We start from the raw sequence: 22139 nt of genomic DNA on the forward strand, positions 1-22139 counted from the left end.
GTGGCCTATGCAGTCAGAGCAAGTCTGTCTCTAAGCATCTGATTTGTGAGTCTGCTGGAAGACTCACAAATGGAAGTATTTTTCAGATTCGGTCTGAGTCAAAAAGCATACAAGAACAAGAACATGTACAAAAGATCTTATTTGACACTCAAATTGAAAAGATGAGCAAAATGCTGAAAGGCCGTCCAATCTGACTGCACTTGCTTTTTGTGATGACAATATTGTACTTACAAAGCCATAGTGTCACACATGTTTGTAATATAACCTAATAGAGCCCCTTTTACCTGTACATTATGTAACTTAACTAAAAACATAAATGTATATGTTGTACATAATACAGTAAACTTATGTTATTTGCCGTAGCAGTTTTAAGAAGCCACTGTATTAAGCTTCACAGAGTGAATTCACTTTGACTTCAGTCAGTTCATAAAATGCAGTTTTACTACAGATATTTATAATTGTAACTGTAAGATTTTGCTTGTAGAGTAAAATGTGTCACTGTTGAGCCAGTGAAGAAGCTATTATTGTTATTGTATTCACATGCTAAAATATGGTTAAATTATTGAATGAATATGTAAAGGGTGTGAGGCCTGTTGCGTTACTCTGCAGCTCTTTGCAACATGAGAGGAAGACTTGGTGAAGCTGAAAATACAGGGACAGTTATTGCACAACAATAATCACTGCTTTTCCCACGTAGATTATTTTGAGACTTGAAAAACAAGCAGTAAATAATAAACTTTTACTTCAAAAAAGAAATACCTGAAATGATAGTATATGAGCAATTAATGAAACAGTAGATTTTATTGAAGATTTTTAAGACTAATGATTGCATTAATTATCTGATTCTGTTTTTCCTTTTTTGTTTATTATTATGTTTTGGGAATAAGTTCTGTACTTGAACTTGTTAATATTTAACTCCATGTATCAAGATGCAGTTATGTTTCTTGGCAAGGAAAAAAATTCCAGATTTTTTTTCAATCATTTCAATCACCTATTAAAATGCATTTTACAGATATCTTTATGTATTTTTTTTATATTTGTGTTATGATTGTGTCTTTTTTTAATCTTGTAATATTACCACAACTGTCAATAATTTATATAAAATCTAGTACATCAAATACACACTTTCAAACAAAAGTTTGGGTAAGGAAGGCTAAAGCCATTTTTTATTACTCACTCTTTTGTTTCTACGTATTAGTCGCAATTTAAAAAGAGTCGCGTTCGACTGAAGGTTATCTTCCTTGTGTTTATGCTCTTTAATCATATCCAGTGCTGTGGCGTGTGGCCGACCGCACGTCCGCCTCGGCCGAGCGGCGGCGCGAGACGGGACCCGCGTGGAGGGGAAGGGGGAGGAGCTCGGTGCAGATGGGGAAGACAGTTGCCGCCTCATTAGCATATTGGGCGCTCGTTCCACGTGCGGCGGCGCAAACCAATCAGGGTGACTCATGCAGCGAGCCAAGCTCGCGCGGCAACTCGGGTGTCGCGCGCCTCTTCAGCATTGTACTGGCGGCGGAGCGGACAAAAGTTCGTTGTTAGTTTCTCCTCCACTTCGCTGAGCGTATTTTCGTAGCCAGTGGTTAAGTTAAAGCCCGTTTGTTCAAGCAGAGGACGTAGGCGAACTCGAAAGCTGAACTGGCGTTTAAAGGCTGCTCACTAGAAGTTGGACGCGACTGCGGTGGACGTTATTGTTGGGCGTCCCGTGGGGTTTAAAGTGCAGCTAGCAGTAGCGCCCGCGGCTACTAGCACTCACTTAGTCGCGCTAACCTGCAGCCACATCTTCGCCGTATAGTTCGTTTGAACGCTATGGCAGCCGTGTGCCAGCCACGACGTGCCCTGGTGGAAATACCAGCTCCACAGCCCAAAATTGCAGGTAAGTGCTGGACGCGTATTTAGGCTGCCGAGAGGTTGGCTCTTTGTGCATGAGGCGCCACTTCATGCTAAGCGCGCGCGCGCTTGCGATAACGGTTAAAGTTAGGCCAAACAAGTAGATGTCAATATACGCCAACTTTTCTTAAACTTAAAATGAACGGGGTTTACTTTTTAACCTTTAAATTGGCGCAAATACCATCTTAGGGAATGTGAGCGAAGCCTATGTGAATTTAATATCCAGTGGCTGTGGCTTTCTGATTCTGATTCGACGCTGAATTTCTGTATTTATGTTCCCAGCACGCATGAGGAGGTCTTACCTGGAAATACTCAGCGCTCCGTCTCCCCACGCAAGAGGAAGAAGCACGAAGCGAGTGCCTTCATGTGAGTATTTAGACTAAAGTGATGAGCTCAATATCCATACTACATCTACTTCAAACTGTGCGTGACGTCTATGAAGTTGTCCTTATTTGCAATGGTTGGTTATTGTTTTTATGCCTTTTTATTTAATTTTTTTCAGTGAATTTGTCTATTGACGGCCTGTGGAGGGGGCGACTGGAGGAGCAGTGTGAAAAGATGGACGAGCACCATAGCCCCATCTCCAATCAGCAGCTCGCACAGCTAATCAGATCCCTCATATTAGTTGAACAGGTATTTATCCTGGTCTTTTCACACTACTTTGACTTATTACTTATTGATAGCTTTATGTCTAATGTGCAGCGTTTCTCTCTTTATCGTAGAGCCAAGAGCCACGGATCCTGACCTCGGACCTCAAGTACCTCCAGGAGGACTTGCAACTTAAGAAGGCTAATGTTTACAGATCGATACCCTATTCGCGATTCGGTTCCAACAGGGATGCTCACTGCTACAGAAAGGCATATCCTCACCTGGTGGCATTCAAAGTGAGTGCCAGCGGTGTCTGAATTGTTTAACTTTGTGCATTTTTTGCTTTTATTTGTTCATAATAGGTATTTTTTGTGTTGGGACATACTCTTTAGGCCATATGGCTGTAAGTACCAGTAGACATGTCATTTTAATCTGCTTCGTCATTGTTCCCCTCAATAGGTTTCGTGTCAGGAGTGGGGCCAGGTTCTACTGCGAAACAAAGAGTGGGACGCCGTTCTGGAGCACACGCTGATGGCCTGGCGCTACACCAGCGAGTTGCCTCAGTGGGATACAGCGAACCACAATGCTCTCCGGGAGCAGTGCTACAACATTCTGGCTGCTAATGGCCTCGCTGCTCTCCAGCACTACAGCCCTGAACTCTGCAGAGGACGCGAGCTGCTCAGGAGGTAACACTTACTGGCAGTTTTGATGGTCTTTAAACATTAGAATTAGGTGACAATCGACAATTTAATTATAAAATTTTGACTGTTAATCTGGAAGGTCATTGGGTGAACAAGACACTTAGTGATGCTTGTGCACATTACAGTCACTTAAATGCTGTAATTATTTTTTACCACTAATTAAACAGTCTGCTCATCCTTAAAAAAATTACCCAGCACGGAAAACTGATGCAGTTATGCTGCAGAACCCTTTTTTTTTATAATTACCTTAAGTCTTAACTTTTTTGGGCTGAGGGATTACGAGACATACTCAAAGTTGAAGCAGTTATATTTTTTATATCCCTGTGGTTTACCACACTGTTTTTGCTGGTGTTTGATTGGTTCAGTCAAATTAGCACTTTATTTGCCATGTTAATGTTTGAAGCACACTAGGGGCACACATTAGATGGGTTTGCATTTTGCCTTGTTGGCAGCTGCTATTGTAGATGTTCTAAAAAAAACATTTGTATTCAACTGGTGCTGATTAGTCATTTATGTTGTCGTGTTTGTTTTAATGATATTATAATAATAAAACAAAGGTGGCACATTGTAAGCATTATAAAATTTGTCTAACACATGTCTAACAGGTTACTGTTTTGATCTTGTTCCCAGGTTGAAGATGGCTCAGCTACACAGCAAATCCATTGTTCCCTGTATTCAGGAGTTGCAGAGGATCATTGGATGTGCAGATGATTATACCATGGATGCCAAATAGCGCAAGAATCTGTAACTGTCTGCCTTAACTTGAAAATATTGCCTCATATTTAATATCATGTACTTTGTGTTATGGGCCAAAAACCATATTTATGGTAGTTTGAGAAACCACTACAGTATTCTTCCAAAGTGGCATGGCAGCTAAAGGTAATGAAAACCTTTCCCTACATCACTATGAATGCAATACACCAGTCTTTTATTATCACTGCCTCTTTACAAGAACTGGAAAGTATTACTTCAGATTGTGTGTTACATGGCTCCCTTCATGATGTGTTTAAGCATTAGCAATGAGCCAGACTTATTGCTAAAGAATTTACAATCAAACAGAAGTTGCATGGTGTTTTCCTGCCTGCAATGTTATGTATTTTTTTAAAACCTTTATATAGAAAACGTTTTGCATTGACCAATGAAATGTAAAGTATGAAACAGCCTTGTTGATTTATATGGCTGTGATTGTATATGTGTTTGTTACTGTTCACAAAACCTGGAAATGTGGCCTGTGCCATCTCTGACTGTATGTGTTTTATGTTGTCTGTCAATGGTTGCACTGTTGTGGTTTGTCCTGAAAACTTGAAATTTTGATAAAATCCTTAATTTAAGTAAAGTTTGTACTGCAAAGAAAGTTCATCTTGTGATGTTTTTATTGTCTTTGCTCTGGTCATATCATGCTGATTAGTCAGGTGAGCATCTATTTCTCAGTGATAACACTTTCAATGGCTTGATGGACTCACTTTCACGTAGCTGTAGAAGAGCCATCTTTTTTGATGTAGACTAACTTTGATTAGTTTTAGTCTGAAGTTGATTTGTACGCCCAGATAGTTCATTTATAGACTGTAGTGTCTGTAAAGCACCTTGATTAAAGACCGCTGCTTCTTACAGATAGGCTGTTGTAGAAGATAATAGGATTAATCGATCAGTGCATTGATCGTTTGCTCTGGCAGCGCGTGAGCCGCTTGCAAGTAGCAGCGTTTCGCCGCTAGATGGCGCCCGCGTCGCGCTCGCCTCCACCACCGTGGCGCCACCGTCTCTGGAGGCGGACTTAGTAGCGCTGGAGAAACAGCTGTTGCCATGGTGCTCTGTAGTGAATATCACATCATTTTTAAATGCTATTTAGGGTTCTAGGTAATGAATGCGAGGTTGGTGGGGTGAGACGCTGTGGGCTCATGAGCAGACATTATGCCGTGGAAGTTCAGTAAGAGACGGAGACATTTCTATAACTGACTTTATTATATAACGACTTCTGTAGTGACATTATTTCCCTTGAGAGACTTGTGCTTCATATCAAGTCCGCGATTTGTGTAAAGGCATATGCTGTAGCTTTGTGTTTAGCTGGGATGTTACTCTTCCCTCTGAGAATTAATATAATAATTTGTAACTATGTTATTGTTACTGCAGCGTTTCATGTACTAATATTGCAGCCTGAGGCGTCGCATGTAAATGTGGTCAACTCAGTCAGAAACATAGTGTCGTAATCAGTAGATTGCAGATAAATTGGCAGAGCCATGATGGCTCAGACTCCCACATCCAGCACACTGGCCTACATCAGTTTCTCCTCTGTCCTTCTTTATTCTATTTGTCTTATTTTATTTTCCCGTTGCAGACATGAGTAATAAAAAAATGGGGATAATACCAGAGATTGTTTGTTAAAGCCATCATCGTCGTAAAATCGGCTTTCATAGCTGGCTCATAAAAACAGAATGTAGCAACAGCATGGAAATTCCATGGCAGTAATGACAAAATTACCTCCGCAAATCACTGCAAATGGTTCCTTCTATAAATGTTCAGCGGTACAGCCAGAGGCTATTTCACGGGCTTGCCCTGGATCTCACCTAAGAGATTAGCCCTCTAAGCGAGAGGAATCCAGCTGATTTCCTGAGCTAGTTCAGAGGCTCCAAAGAGGCTGTGCCTTAGCGAGAGCAGAGGCACAGAAGCAAATCTCCAAGAGGAGGAGTTCTGCACTAAACACTGCAGCTTATTGATCCTGGCACCGTGGTAGAAACAGCTCTTTAAATAGGTCCGAGGCGCAATTAAGATGTGTAGAAGTTAAAGTACCTTTATGACATCATGGCTACAAAGACAAATACCCTGTATACGGTTGCCCTGCGCCGTGTGGTTTGGAGTGAGGTGACACATAATTGTGCTGTATTCTGTTTATCCCACACAATTTGGCCACTTCGTGACCTGTATGCAGCTTCTGGACACTTTATCAGGGACACCTGGAGCGACTGGTGGCATTTGGAATCGGGACGCATCTGTCCAGTCAGTGGCACCGCGTCACATTACTGCCATGTAATGTCTGGGCTATGTTGATTCATGAAAACCATTCAGATTATGCAAAACATGTGCTGAGGTGAACCATGCTTAACAATGAAAAGAAAAGTTGCTGATTTGCATATAGAGCCATTACAGAATATAGAATACACAATTACAGGATTCTATAATATATATAGAATATAGCTCCACATATAGAGAGATGATTTAGTTTATGTAGCTACTCTTCCTGGAAGTAGACACACACAAAATTTAGCAGTTGGGTGGAAAAAAAGGGAGGAAGGAGTCAAGGACTCATTTGAACTGGAAGTATATAAATAGTTTCCTAGCTCTTTTACATACAATCTATTGATGATGGATGGAGGTCACTGTGAATAAAGCTTCTGATCTTTCTATGGTCGAGGGGCTCTAATGATCTCAAGCTACTTTGTTCACACGTTCTCGAGGTGGCTTCTATACAGTAGCATTGTCAACATTTTATGTGTGTTCAGTTAAGCTTCAACAATTACCACATACCACAATTTGCTCATTTGTTGACAGTCTCCGTCCCACTGGACAGAAGACACCGGACTCCACTGCTGTAGGACCTAGAGCTAGAAACGCACACACACAAGAGACAAAGGATCCCTATGCATAATAATGACGTAAGAGATAAAAGAACACTTGTTGGGTCTTGTTGGCCGAGTGTACACGTTGGGCGCTTTGAACCTCGCTCCAAAAGGTGAGGAGCTCAAACTCTCCCTACCGACGATGAAAAGATCCGCGCAAAATGACTCAAACCTTTGAAATCGCTCCCGCCTGGGAAGATATTTGACAGATCAGACGGAAAACGATGGCCAGCGCTCCACGCTGCCGTGGCTGTACGTGGGCTCCTTCCCCGTGGAGAGGCTCCCGGAGCAGCTCGCTGCGGAGAGGCTTCAAGCGCGACTCCCCGGACGTCACACGATAGATTAGAATCTTGAGACGGGATTAATCGCCGCGTGTTGGAGCACGCGCTGTGCAATAGTGGCCCTCGACACGCGGGGCCGCGCGGCTCTCCATTCATCCCCAGCCACACGCGGGGCAGGTTCCCGCCCGGGACGGCAGGTGAGGGCAATTCACGGTAATTAACCAGCTGCGAGGGTGGAAAAGCAGCGGCACCGGGTCTCGAGGAGCCGCTCCGGGGACACGCGGAGGCTGAGTGTTTGTACACGACTGGAGGAGGCTTCACGGCTAAATTCCCCTCGCGCGCATCTGTACCGACATTCAAACATCTGCCGCTGCCGCTTTGCCAGGCGGCAGAGAGAACAGTGGAGGAGAGCCGCTTTGATGCCGCGAGGCTGGAGAGGACGCGATAAATCCGTCCGAAAAGCTGAGCAGGTAGCGAAGAGCCGATAAGAACAGCTGCTGCACGCGCCCTTTGCGCAACAATGATGTTCAGCGTCGACAGTCGAGAACGAGCGAAGCCCTTCAGTAAGCTACAGATTAGTTACCCATTCACTTCACTGCCCAAATGATCGCCTTATCAAACTGCAAATATTTTTTCAGGGTTCATTTCCGTCTGTGACCTAACGGCCCCCAGTGCAGTTACCAGCGGGGGGGGGTGACGTCACTGATTGTCAGAATCGCCCTGAAATCTGTTATGGGAGCGTTCGGTTTCATTTAGTGAAGATTCATTGCTGTCTGTGAAGGTCTGAAGCAGCGGTGGGCTTCACAGAGGAGGGGGGTAAAAGTACAACACAAATAAATGGCTCAGACGACTTGCTTGAAACCAGCGTGGGACACTGCTGCCGATTCTTCACACTCATTTTGCTTCGTTAGACTAAATTGGCTGATGGATCATTTTTGCACCGGATAATCACATGAACGATGGCTTCTTTGTGCTGTTGTCCAGTCAGGGGGACCGGGGACCTTCATCACAGCTGGAACAGCCGTGTTCGTCTGTTTACATGGGTGAGTTGTGGAGTCTGACTGGCTCATTTTGGCTAAAATGGAACTGATCCACTGTTACTGCTTTTCGTTGGCGTTGGGCTATTTTCTTTATGGGATGTAATAGTGTCTGCAAGAAAAGGGCTGTTAGCAGCTTATAAAAGTTCATTCCATTTCATTTTGTTACAGTTTGTTACAATTAAGTTTGCTTTCTGGCATCTTTCCATTTATTTGTTTGCCCATTGTGACCTGCGCTTCCATTTGTATGCTGCATATTGGTGCTCAACAGCTGTTTGCAGGTGTTGCTGGTTTTTCTACATAAGTTGGATTGAAAATCAAAATCAAAATCAATAATGAAACTACAATAAATAGGCATGGGAGGTGTGATACTGGTAGCGTATCGATCCTGTGCTAAGCCGCAGTCAGACCGGACAGGGACGCTGAAGGCATCCGTTTTCTAATTTACCTCGTGGCCCGCGAGCAAATAAGCACTTCCACCACAGCGTCACACACACTCGTTTAATCAAGCCGCTGTCAGTGTAGTAAAAACAATATCTTGACTTCAGTGTTATCGTTTCCACATTGCCCCCTCTGCTTTTGCAAGGTTCGGTCCAGATTTGAAAATTCTCATGCTAATGTAATCAGAGGCCGCTTTGTCGACGGCACTTCAAAGCCGCACAATGAAACACTTAAACCACTCATTTTTTTTTCTTTCAAACCAATATGTCAATTTTTATTTCATTGTTGTTTGAGTCTTTGGTGTCAAACTGCATTTTCTATGGATAAAACATTCAATTTATTCTCTAAGAGCAGATATTTCCAGTGAGTGAGCCCAATATTTTTTGGTTGAGAGCCGTTGAGTTTTTTTTTTTCTTTCCCAGACCACACTATAGCAAAGCAATTTGTTCAGTGACAAAAGGTCAAGAGAAATGAGTTAGCGCCATCAAATCCTGAAAACTAGACCAGGTGAAATCCAAATGTAGCAAAAGGATCTGGGTTAAAAAAGGTTTACTGTTGTTTTTAAATGAAGACAAGCAGACAACACGGCAAATAAAGGACTGCGGAAAGATTGGTGGATTATATTTGTTGCTTCACCCTAAGGATCAACCTTGGCTGACAAATGACCACGTAGCGGCCGTGTTCGAACCAAAACCACCTCAGTGTTTTAGACCACTGTAAAAACAATTGGCTCTGGACCCTGAAAACATTTAAAATGCAGGTTGATTGTGCGCGGCCTTCAGGTCGACGGCAGCAGGTGCTCATGAATAAGGTGGACGTTGAAGTGAAGTAATTAATTACAAGGCTGATGTTTTTACAAGGTGCTCCTGGATTCCTCTTCTTCTTGAGCCTTTGCTCTCTTTCATTTGCCAACCAGTGTAAAGCAGTGAACGGCCGGTCCCTTCCTTTGGGTTCGTTATTATTGTTATTCACATTTTGACTCTGCTTGTTTATCATTTCTTTCGCTCTGGTCAGCGAGGAGCTGGGGCCATAATGATAAGAAAGCAAATGCACCGTGGTGCGTTCAAGAGTCACGTAAACGGCTTCATCCATTCTTTATCAAAGATGTTCAGGGCGGTTTACACCAACGTTCCCTCCTAAGCATCTCGCTTTGTGGCCAAATCAACACTCGCCACATATGTTAATAAGACTACACATGCAGAGGTGACCTCAACACTGTGACTTTGCTCCCCGGTTAAGTAAACATCAATCATATTTTAGCTGCGCTTGTACCTGTGGCTGTGGGGGTAATTGTGGTGGCAATGTTCTTGTGCAGAAAGGCGGGACCTCGTATTTTTTCCCATTCACCCGGGGACACAAATAATCAAAATTGTCTGGTATAAACAATAAATAAATTGTGAGAGGTACAGGTGTCCACAGAGATATTAACGCTTGCAAATGTAACATTTTCATAATAGCCAATCAAATTAGATCAGAGATCAGGCTCACTGTTTGTTTGGGAGCGTTATTGGACTTATTCCGGTGGACAATGAATCTAAGTGGCTTTGTAATGTAGTGCTAAACATGGTGTGGTTCAGGGACATGATGTGGTCATAATGCAGCCTGTCACATTGCTATTTGCATGCAAGTCGATTGTGACTGTTCATACGTGGCAGTGCTGTAAATCAGGTAGGCATCAGCATTTAGCAGTGGAGTGATGGGAGTTATTTGTTACAGGACAGTGAAACATTAGCCTTGGTGTCACTGACCTTTCCCTGAGTCAGGGCGATGGGCCTCTGCTCTAATCTCTGCAAGGAAAATGAAGTCTGCCACCAAGACTCCTAATGGAAAAATATGTTCAGACGTGATCTTGTGAAAAAGCACTTGACTTCCCTCACAAAGGTAAAGTCTGTTGATTCCTGTGAATGAGAGGAGAACTGTTACCCATCACGCTGGCTTTTATGATTCAGTGGCTGCTCCTTAGAGTAGCTGCCCCTTTAAATACAACAAGCTTTTGGCTCTAATGGCGTTTTTGTTCAATGAACTAACAAAAACACATTAAAAATGTCTGGGGAATGTGAAACTCTATGACATAGGCTGCACTGATGTAAAACTTCTATAACCTGTTCTGATTTTTGTCAGGCTTAAAATAATCTTCTTCTGCTTCTTCTTGTTCTTTTTCTTCTTATTATTATTAATATAATATAATAATAAAAAAAGCTGTAATCTATAACTCTACTCTTTAAACTCTACTTAGGTTCTGGGGTTATTTAAAGGGCAGTAGCATAAGAACTGATAATGGCACTTACAGTACTATTGTGTCTCTACAGTTCATGTGAGATTTATGTAAAGGTCAGATCTCGCCAGGACCATTAACTACAGAAATCGAGGTAATTCCAAAGCACATCTACATTCCTCCAGCCGTGGCCCCCTGAATGCAGCGGCCCTCTAATAGCAGCAACCGGACGGGTTGCGTTTGTGTGTGCAGCAGAGATGGACAGTGTAATGGCTGGTGGTGGCCTCTTAAAATGACACAGGGGGGCCTGTGACCAGCCCAGAGGGCGCGTGTCCCAGGGTCATGTGTCATTAGCCCCGTCTGATTCGGCGGCGGTCCCTGGCTCAGCTGAGCGGCGGGGACAGTGATGCGGTTTCATGGCTGAGCGAAAAGCGCTCGCGGCCACTGCCTGTCCTCGCTTTGCCTCCATTCGAAGGAATAAGCTCCATCCGGGCGTCAGGCAGGCGGAACATTCCTCCCACTCACTCGGCTGCACAGCCAGACGCGCGTCAGGAGTGAGCTCACCGGCTTTTTGTCCAGACCTGCGAGGACGTCACCGTTTCAATTGTTTCCGTCGCTTCCATTGGAGTTGCGCTCGTCGGCTGCGGGAACGGAGGGAATGTTCCAGGTCAGCTCCAGCTCGGGCCTGATGACAGTTAACGATTTGCAGATAGGAAAAATAGGCAGGTAGAGATTTTCTGTCCATTGTTCTCAGTCAAGGCGGCGGGCCCATTTAAATTTAGATCATGAGTCACACTGATAGGCGTGAAAGATCTGGAGTGAAAGCTAAATTACTGCCACAGAACCTGAACACAGAAGTGCTGATGGTGCTGAAAGTAGAACACAAAAGTAGAGAGCTGTCAAGCTATAAAATTACACAGCGAGCCGGCTGAAAAGATGATTATGGGCAATTATGCAGCAGCAAATGTCCTCTAAGGGGAGACCTTCCATATTTCAGAGGTTAGCGCCAATGGACTCGCAAATAGCAACACATTCAAGCATTTTCTGTGTTGGCTCGCAACAGCACAATCACATGTGCAATAAGTAGCTCTGTGTGATGATTGCTATGAATTATATACTGTAGCTTTATGAGATAGAGCAGATAGTATATTATATAATAACATGGCATTTTTCATAATGACTGCTTATTTATATGAAAATGCTCATCACACTCAGATGCGTGAGCAAACAAAAAATCTGCTAAACACATTCACAGTTCACATACAGTGAGAGCAATAAACCTTTTTTTTAAATTCTGAGTTCTTAGAAAATATATAAATATAGTTCAAACTAAAAGAGGCAAGCGCACCGAGTGCACGCATCTACAGCCACACTTTCAATTAAGACATGAAACAAATTACCTTTCATCAGACCATGATGTCTCAAAGGACCATCTCACATGCTTGTTAATGATGTTGTTGAACATAGGTTTGTGCATTTGTTCCTATGATTTGGATCTAGACGCATCTGTTGAGACTACAGACATTTGCTGTGCAGGTTTTACCCATTATTAATATAACAATGAACACATTATACATGGTATGTTGAAGAATTTCGCAGCTCAGGTATTTTTTTCTCGGCTCTGTTAAACTTTTAGCAACTCTTATTTTGTCGACTGTGATTTGTGAAGTCACACACACACACACACACACACACACACTGCTCCTGGCTGCACCTTCCATGTTTTCCAGAGGCTTGCGTGGTCCGGCTCCTCCCCACACACGGCTCTTCCTTCCCAGACAGGAAGTCATTATAGGGTCTCTTACCCCATCGCAGATGGCCATTTAACACATCGCTGGCAACTGCAAATGAAGCAGGAGTAGCAGACGCTTGAGTAGACCCGGCCGACTTTGCACAAATGTTTATCTCCCGCTCACCTGCTGTGCTGGGATGGGAGGTGCACTTCAACCTTGGCTCCATTTGGACTTATTTATTTATTTCTATTTGTTCGACACAGTACTTGGAGGGCTGCTGTTCGCTTCCTTTTACTTTCACACTCCTTGCTGAACAAGACCCATTTAGCCCAATTTCAGGGGAAACAGCTGTGATGAGAAAACCTTTGTTTATTTCGTCGTCGTCGCTGCTGTGTTTTCTCTTTTTCTGGTAGTTCAGGGAATCGAGCTGACGGACAGCAGAGATTTTCCCTAAACCTCATTTTGCTGGCCCAACGAAATTTGTAATAGCCATATTTGCTCTGTCAAGCCGCCTTAGCCTCTCGGCGCATTCAGACTAGCATTGGTGATAAAACAGATAAAGCCGAGCTGACAAGTTAAAAATGAGAGCACAATTGTGGCTGACACTCTGGAGACAGCTGTCCTCTTTGCCGTTTCCTCCCTCGTTCTTGCACCGTGTTTTATTTGCTCTTGTAGTCTGGAAAAGCCCTTATTGTTATTTACTATCACTGCTGGGTAAAATATTAATGAAGGCACCTCTTGAGGATGAAAAGCTGAGAGGTATCACTGTACCAGAGAGAGGGAGAGGGAGAGAGAGAGCATGGAGGATTTAAAGAGCCTGTTCATTAGTCCCTTTCTATGGTTCTCCTTCGCATTGACTACAGTCTGTGAACGTTGGCTGTCAGATGTAGGATCTGCGGACACTCGTGTGATGTGCGGGTGTGAAGCAACTTAGAAGTGCGCCACTGTCAACTTTGCGTGCATGGGGGGAATCACAGGATGTAATGAGTGTCTCGCGTGCGAAAAATCCACTTGAGATAAGGGGCAGAGGTTTCTTTAGAGCAACGCTGGCAAGGCTGGGTGTCTAAATCACGGCTTGGAATGGACCCTCAGCGCGGCGACTGGCTGTCACAGCCACAGATGGAAGACGGTGCCCACAGGAAAAGGATAAACTGTCTGATAAAGGCTCGGTGAGGTAGAGGGCTTCTGCTGGCAGACAGGCTCTTGAGAGAAAACGGGGGGGAGTCAAGAGGGAACAGGCAGCAGATGAATCTCCATCTGTGTTCAGAGGCGAGCGGGGAAAACAAGCCAAAACGACCACTGAGGTGCAGCTTTGCTCTCATGCCTCTTGTGGGTTTTACCTTTTCCGAAGAAACGCCCAAGTGCCCCTTTTGATGCCGCTCCGTCCCACCGAGGACGGGGCGGCACCCGCTGGCGTCATAATGAGCCGGGATGAGAGGCATCAATCAGAGGCTCCGGCAACGGAGGCGGCGATATTTAAAGGCTTATCCAATCAATACAAGCAGAGAAGGAGCAATGGATGAGTCACTGCATCACGCTGGCGATTTGTCGCCATGCGCTGCCCGTCGTCAACGTCGTTTGTTGGTTAATCAGTGCGAGTTAGCAAATGAACCCTCACACGCGTTTTTGGCCAAGTAGGCGACTAATGGCGTGAGAGCGGTTTGTGCAAATGGGTTTTAGTGAGTTCAGACTGCATCAAACTGTGTATCGGACACATTGGGCAGAGAGGGTTTGGATTGAAAATATTGGGACCAATTGTAAAGTTTTGAGCAGATCTTCAGTCTGAGGTTTGAAGTTCCTTGTGTACTGAACAGTACAATTAAATGTAATGTTTACAGCAAGTAAACACTACATCACACACAGCTTAAATGAAAAAAGTTTCAAGCACTAAAAATGCTGTAACTATGTAGTTATGGTATCTGTAATTAACCGAATAAATTATTTATTCATACAGCAAAAATCAGATTACAGATTGTCTTTTAATAGTAACTATGTGATTTTCAACAACCAGAAGAAACCGTGACCCACAAACTCCAGTCACCCAAATAACTGATCAGAATAATTTCAGTTAACGACACCTTCAGTTCGGTGCCATTGCTGCTTTTCTTGCTTATTTGTGATTATGGAGTATAATATCATAACAATTATCACTGCACTAATCAACACTATTCTAACCTCTAATTATAATGTATATTGAATGTCTTCTGCTTTTGATTAATCTAAACAGCAGGTTAGACCTCAGTAGACAGTATTTACTAGAACACCTTTCAGTTTCATTTTCTACATTGTCTCCAGTTTTCTGTTGACAAAGTCTTCTCCAGAATAGAGAATGTGTTTCAGGGCGCTCAGGATCAGTGAGTCGATGTCGTCATTGAGGTCAATTTCCTCATGATAGTTCTTCACAAGGAAGATGGAGTCCATAGGAATCCCCACATCTACACTGAACTGTTCCATCTGAAGACCACAAACATCTCAGGTCAGTTAATTGCAGCTCAAAAGCAAGGCTTTATTGATCACATAACCTTTATTATACATACAAAATTTCATTGAATTTGTCAGGTGCCACATTTACTTTATTACTTAATTTAAATATAAATTCATACCATCTCTTTCAAATATGTGCTCCTGTAGATGTTCTTCAAATCCTTCTTCACCTCTGGACAGGCTGCATCAACTTTGGTGAGAATGGCTATTTGTGGAATGTCTGAGAACGACAGAACACTACTAGTAGCATGATGATAGAGGATGTTTCTCCCTATTTTAAATAACTGTCTGCAACAGACACTCCACTACCTTGTGTCTGCATGCATTTCTCCTACATGTGAACTCAACAGGCCAGTACTACTCAATGAACTGAACTGTCAGTATAGTTTGCTTTGTTAGCATTGGAATCTCACCCAGATGAGAGGCTTCTTCCCTGATGTCCTTAAACTTCTTCTGAACTTCGTCGCTCATGGTTGACAATGTGTTAGCATCAACAACATAAACCAGAACATGAACCTTATCATTATCATTCGGAGCAATGTTGTAAAGCGCATCATCTTCTGGTAATCTAGATTCTGTATTGAACTGAAAAGATAAATATGCACATATAGCAAAAGTTTAACAAATCCACAACAAAAAAGAAAAACAAATTATAGCAAAAGCAGGAACTTTACCCTGCAATTGTCCTTTACATGTCCCTGCAAAGACAGTTTTATGTCGTCTACAAGGGCACCTTTGTGTTTGCTGAGGCCCATGAGGTCGTTGAAGATAAAAGGGTAAAATATGTCTGGACGGTCTTTATGGATCCTGTATGTTTTGTACTGTGAAGATAGGAAGAAAGGTAGATTGATAGATACTTTATTCATCCCAGAGGAAAATTCACATTTTCCAGTAACATAATGCAAACTATAGAAAGAAACGGTATAAATAAAAACAGATAAAAATAATAAAGGACAAAGATAACTTTAAAAGTGTACGTAAACTCAATAACAGTAGATGCAATAGAGTGCACTGTTGTTGGGAAAAATTCTGATAAGGTGCAAGACCCACTGTTAAGGTGGATGTGGATGAGTAAATCATAATTCAACACTATCTAAAAGTTGAGTCGTGTCAACTGGACTTCCTTTTCAGCAGAAATGTTTCACCACCTATCCAGGTAGCTTCCTAATTGGGAGGAAAGTTGGCTGGAGGCCACACATTTATCCTCCAGTAAAGTTTCACCTCAGCTGTAAACAATAGGCCTATTTTCTGAACAAAGGACTGGGGATTGTGAGTAGAAGTGAACTCTTAACTATTGTGACTCCTTCTCCACCACTGACCTCACCTGGATGACTGAGAATCTGCATCATTCATAAAGCAAAGGAACTATATATAATATATACTGAATATAACTAACTAAATATTAATTGTACCTTTTTGGTGAAACTATCACCAGAGGTGTTGTCTGCCAAAGCCTGTCTGCACATCCTGCCTCTTAAAACACTTTGGACAGAGTTGATGAAACTGGATTTTCCTGCTCCACATTGTCCATGAAGAAGAATCCTGAGCTGCTGCTCTTTATTAAAAGGTTTGTAGTTGTTCACATACTGGAGAGATTCCTGTTTTTTTCTTCTCACAGAAGGAACATTAGGTCTCATCTTAAACTAATACTAAAATAACGCAACATAAAATAAGAAATGTAAAAAAACATTGATTTTAGTGAAATTTAAATCATTAATGCAAACACTCACCCCCAGTCTATTTTTCTCCATGGTTTATCAAGAACTGAGAAAGACAAGTATTAATAGAATAATTATATCATTGTACAATATAAGAGATTTGATGTATATAACTTTCAGTTTAGTTTTAAAATGATCTCACCTTTTGGCGGAGGAGGAGGCGGAGGAGATTGAGATGATTGTCCTTCCGTTGATGAGAACATGTCCTCAGCTTTCTTTGAAATGTATTCTGACACATTTTTAAGCATCCACATAATAGTATCAAACTTTTGAATTTGCCTCAAAGTACAGTATTTCTGAAAAAATAAATAGGCAAATGGAAATACCTTTACAACTTTAGAAAATATTTACTGTATGTCATATACAAATAATTCAGTCTTTAAGAGCAACCAGATTACAATAACAAATAAATAAATTAAATATTACTCTACCTTTTGATGTGTTGCTAACTGAAGGTCAAGCTGTCTGATTCTGAGCTGTTGACAGCCTATTGACAATGACTAACCACACCCTCACTCTCAGGTTTTAGTTTCACTTGGATGAAGCATGTGACATGACATCAAAACAAAAAAAAAACTCCACATGAGCTGGGTGTGAGTCTGACATGAAAGATTTATTTTATTTATTATTTCAAATCCTAACACATGAAACTGGAGATGATGATTGAAGGTTAAAGTTTAGAATGAAGATGCAACTCAGAAGAATCATCACATCTACACTGGACAGCTCCGTGTGTGTGTGTTAAAGATCATACCTCAGTGTCGTACTTGAATTATAAATAACCCAATAAATGCTTAATATAAATTATAATATATATTTTTTTCTTTGTGCTTAGTAGACACTCAACATTTACTTGAAAATGACCATTTGAGGAAGCTCTGCCAGGAAAGGTATATAATTGCTGGTATTTTTATCAGATGCTGTGGTTGTATCGATGACACAAACCAGAACACACACTCTTTCAGCGTGTTCCTGTAAATCATTTTAGGAGTGTTTGAAACATGACTTTACATAACCACCCATGTCATGGTTAGGCTATGTCACTGGGTTCAAGTATGAAGAGCAGGTTTTGCCTTCACCTAAAATTCATTCTCATGAGTCACCAACAGTTGATAATCTCTGAGCAGATTACATTTACAGTAATACAGTCCAGAGCTTAGTGTCATCAGAAAAGAAACTACTTTTAGTTTTCAAAGCAAAATAATTCATTATAGTTGTACTGAACTAAAGCTTTTGCATTGCCTTCAAGGAAAACTTCACAGATTTTAAATAGGTAAAATAATATATTAATATATAATAATAATAATAATAATAGAGATACATCCTCAAAATAATAACTAGACTTTAAGCTTTGTCTCACCCTGTGTCCTGTGCACTGAGATTTAGTAACTCTACTTCATTATTTTAAATCGCTTAGTCATTATTTCGAGAAAGTATCTCAATATATAATAATATAATAAGTTAGTAAGTCATTATTTTGAGAAAATATGCTTTTAGCTTTTACTCCAGCGGTGGAAACGGTCTTCCATACTCAGCAGATGGTTTGTCAGGGGCTCCAAAACTACAACTAGTGCTTGCCAGTTTTCTCTGAAACTGCCCCAGGAACTGCTGACAGGGGGCGGAGCTAGGCTACGAGGCACTAATATTAATGGGTTGGACAACCTGCTCTGGATTATTAAGAAGACAGTGAGTTCTATAGTGTTAGAACAGTCTTATATTCAGGATTTATTGTATGATCCAGAGTGGAGCCCAAACCAGTACTGTGGACAAAGCTGTCACAGCTGAAAGGCACCTGCAATGAGTTGACTGCGAAACAGCCGACAGCGGGGAGATCCGAACATGGAGCATCTTACAGGAGCTGTGTGCAGTAGACAGCCGGTGGTCTGCACCACACGCCGATGCGAACAACTGAATATCCCTGTGCTGAATTTCACTGCTGCTGACTTGTATTCTACGTATTACTGTTGTCATTAGTGTTTCTAAGGTAGAAGTGTAAATAAATGAGTACAATTTATTTTATTGTGGTTACTTTTGTTTTGTTTAAGTTTTGTAAAAGCTTACTAGATTCTAAACTAAATCATATATTAAAGGTCCATGTGTCATGATCCGTGTCTTTGTTTCTAGTTGTTCCCTGTTTTCACGTCATGTCCTGCTTGTCTTATTTTGGTTCCAGTTTCCGTTTCCTGTTTTATTTTGGTAGTCTCCCGGTCTCTGTTTTGTGTTCTAGCTTTACTTCCGGTTTCTTGTCTTGTCACAGCTGTCCCTGCTCATTACCCACACCTGCACTCTGTTAGTCATCAAGTCACTGTGTATTTAACCACCACCTGTGTCCTTAGTTTCCTGCCAGATTGTCGTATTCGAGTTCCCTGAGTGTTCGTGTTTCTTGGGAGTTGAGCGTCCCTAGTCTCCTGAGTTCCCTGCGTGTTCGTGTTTTTCGTGTTTATTCCTGTTTGCGCCATGTATCCTGCCTGACCCTGGAGTATCTACTGACCGTGAGTTTTTGCCTGTTCCCTGCCTGTACTTTTGTCGAGCCATTTCGTGTATGACCTGGACCGTCTGACCGTGCCTTTAAGAATAAACCTTTTGTTGATTATAATACCGCCTCCGTGCTGTGCATGTGGGTTCGCCGTCTGCCTGCCCGAGCCCTGACAGAACAATCTGGCCACACTTGGACCCAGCCAGCACTTAGCCTCCGGTCAGGTCAGTGACTGTTTTTCCCCTTGTTTTTTACGGCAAATATAACTCCCCCGCGGAAGTATGGTTTCGGTTTCATCCTCTCCGCCTCGTCGGATCGTCGTGCCTGCACCAACCTGCCCAGCTCCATGGTTATTTCCCTGGGAGGATTTCCTGCTCTCACGCGGTCCTCAGCCTCCAGTTCAGCCGCGCGCTGCTCAGTCTCCAAGTCAGCCGCGCGCTGCTCAGTCTCCAGTTCAGCCGCGCGCTGCTCAGTCTCCAAGTCAGCCGCGCGCTGCTCAGTCTCCAGTTCAGCCGCGCGCTGCTCAGTCTCCAAGTCAGCCGCGCGCTGCTCAGTTTCCAGTTCAGCCGCGCGCTGCTCAGTCTCCAGATCAGCCGCGCGCTGCTCAGTCTCCAGATCAGCCGCGCGCTGCTCAGTCTCCAGTTCAGCCGCGCGCTGTTCAATCTCCAGCTCAATCGTGCTTTGCCCAGTCTCCTGCTCAATCGTGTTTTCCCCAGTCTCCAGCCCAAGCTCCAGACGCCGCGGCCCCGTTTCACCATGCGGATCCCGGTACAGAGGTCCGGTCCACACCGCGCCCAGCGCCTCAAACGACGGACAGTCGCAGCTGCTCCGGACGGCGACGGCGGCGGCACGGGTCCAGGATCCCGGGTCCCGCGGTCTCGGTCATGGGGACCGAGCAGCCTTCTTCCCCGACAGAGGAGCCCCTTAATTCTCTGACTGACTGTGTCCCTCTGATAACAGGCATCCCAGACAGCGTCGCCCGACGGGTCCACCTCCTCTGCTCTCCTCCAGTTGCCTTTCTCTTCGCCCACCTCATGAACACCGCCAATTCGGCTACAGACCAGGGCGCGAGAGAACAACTGTTCGAGGAAGCAGCCGCTCTCGTCCGGAGGGAGCCTGTCCTGCGTGAGGCCCTGCAACTCCCGGGCCTGCAGCCAGCGGTCGCTTCATGCCCCACCTCTCAGTCAGGTCAGCCGTGTGTTACTCATGCCCCGGTGCAGCCCTGTCGTCTCCAGGTCCCAGCCCAGTCGAACCTAGTCCAGACCCCAGATCAGCCGTGTGTTGCCCAGACCCCAGATCAGCCGTGTGTTGCCCAGACCCCAGATCAGCCGTGTGTTGCCCAGACCCCAGATCAGCCGTGTGTTGCCCAGACCCCAGATCAGTCGTGTGTTGCCCTGACCCCAGCTCCGTCCTTGTCCCCGTCAGAGGGCGCCGTCCGTCTGACGACTGTTAACCCCACCCAATCAGGCCCGACGTCTCCCCCGTCGAGCTCGGCATCTGTAAGCTGTCATGCCAGCTCCGGAGGGGACGCCGCTCCAGTCCCTGTCGGCCATGTTGCGGCCGTTCTAGTTCCTGTCGGCTCCTCAGAGGAGGACGCCGTCCCTGTTCCCGTCGGCCATATTGAGGCCGTTCTAGTTCCAGTTCCTGTCGGCTCCTCAGAGGAGGACGCCGTTCTAGTTCCTGTCGGCCAAGTAGAGGTCGTTCCAGTTCCTGTCGATCCGTTAAAGGTCGTTCCTATCCCTGTCGGCCATGTTGAGGTCGTTCCAGTTCCTGTCGGCCATGTTGAGGTCGTTCCAGTTCCTGTCGGCCATGTTGAGGTCGTTCCAATTCCTGTCGGCCATGTTGAGGTCGTTCCAGTTCCTGTCGGCCATGTTGAGGTCGTTCCAGTTCCTGTCGGCCATGTCGAGGTCGTTCCAGTTCCTGTCGGCCATGTCGAGGTCGTTCCAGTTCCTGTCGGCCATGTCGAGGTCGTTCCAGTTCCTGTCCCTGTCGGCCATGTCGAGGTCGTTCCAGTTCCTGTCCCTGCCGACCAAGTTGAGGTCGTTCCAGTCCCTGTCCCTGCCGACCAAATTGAGGTCGTTCCAGTTCCTGTTCCTGTAAGCCAAGTAGAGGGCGTTCCCGTAGGCCAAGTAGAGGGCGTTCCCGTAGGCCAAGTAGAGGGCGTTCCCGTAGGCCAAGTAGAGGGCGTTCCCGTAGGCCGAGTAGAGGGCGTTCCCGTAGGCCAGGTAGAGGGCGTTCCCGTAGGCCAAGTAGAGGGCGTTCCCGTAGGCCAAGTAGAGGTCACCCCTGTCTCTGACCCCGTTCCTGTCGACCCTGTAGCGGTCGTTCCAGTCCCCGTTCCTGTCGGCCCTGTAGCGGTCGTTCCAGTCCCCGTTCCTGTCGACCCTGTAGCGGTCGTTCCAGTCCCCGTTCCTGTCGACCCTGTAGCGGTCGTTCCAGTCCCCGTTCCTGTCGGCCCTGTAGCGGTCGTTCCAGTCCCCGTCACCCGTGGAGCCGCAGCGCCCGCCGGTCCCCAGGAGGAGGTCGCGCTAGCCGTAGTTCCTGCGCACCTCCAGGAGGAGGTCGCGCCAGTCGCAGTTCCTGCGCACCTCCAGGAGGAGGTCGCGCCAGTCGCAGTTCCTGCGCACCTCCAGGAGGAGGTCGCGCCAGTCGCAGTTCCTGCGCACCTCCAGGAGGAGGTCGCGCCAGTCGCAGTTCCTGCGCACCTCCAGGAGGAGGTCGCGCCAGTCGCAGTTCCTGCGCACCTCCAGGAGGAGGTCGCGCCAGTCGCAGTTCCTGCGCACCTCCAGGAGGAGGTCGCGCCAGCCGCAGTTCCTGCGCACCTCCAGGAGGAGGTTGCGCCAGCCGCAGTTCCTGCGCACCTCCAGGAGGAGGTTGCGCCAGCCGCAGTTCCTGCGCACCTCCAGGAGGAGGTTGCGCCAGCCGCAGTTCCTGCGCACCTCCAGGAGGAGGTTGCGCCAGCCGCAGTTC

The 22139-nt window shown here is 44.9% G+C and overlaps 2 protein-coding genes and 1 long non-coding RNA gene across 6 annotated transcripts; 2 read left to right on the forward strand and 1 right to left on the reverse strand.

Annotated features, from left to right (window-relative positions):
- The first annotated feature begins 1401 nt into the window (after positions 1–1401).
- Positions 1402–4527, forward strand: LOC114846704 (uncharacterized). Its single transcript, XM_029135686.3, has 6 exons — positions 1402–1870; positions 2167–2250; positions 2387–2517; positions 2607–2768; positions 2932–3158; positions 3804–4527. The coding sequence occupies exons 1-6, from the start codon at positions 1804–1806 to the stop codon at positions 3904–3906; spliced, it is 774 nt and encodes a 257-aa protein (XP_028991519.1). The 5' UTR covers positions 1402–1803; the 3' UTR covers positions 3907–4527.
- Positions 4528–6857: 2330 nt separating this feature from the next.
- Positions 6858–18784, forward strand: LOC114844286 (uncharacterized). 4 transcript variants are annotated; one of them, XR_008693280.1, is made up of 7 exons: positions 6858–7628; positions 8050–8108; positions 10260–14967; positions 15123–15170; positions 16411–16542; positions 17529–17583; positions 18435–18784. It is a non-coding gene; the product is annotated as an uncharacterized LOC114844286 (long non-coding RNA). The 4 variants fall into 4 exon arrangements; XR_008693281.1 differs by having other exon boundaries at positions 17532–17583; XR_008693279.1 differs by lacking the exon at positions 17529–17583.
- On the reverse strand, positions 14452–16947 carry LOC129603425 (interferon-induced protein 44-like). The gene is made up of 7 exons (XM_055504593.1): positions 16836–16947; positions 16706–16739; positions 16388–16583; positions 15650–15796; positions 15389–15560; positions 15095–15195; positions 14452–14945 (listed from the first exon to the last, which is right to left on the reverse strand). Exons 1-7 carry the CDS (start codon positions 16945–16947, stop codon positions 14772–14774), a joined length of 936 nt encoding a protein of 311 aa, XP_055360568.1. The 3' UTR covers positions 14452–14771.
- Positions 18785–22139: the final 3355 nt, after the last annotated feature.

This window comes from Betta splendens, chromosome 2, assembly GCF_900634795.4.
Source record: "Betta splendens chromosome 2, fBetSpl5.4, whole genome shotgun sequence".
In the NCBI taxonomy this organism is placed as follows: Eukaryota; Metazoa; Chordata; class Actinopteri; order Anabantiformes; family Osphronemidae; genus Betta; species Betta splendens.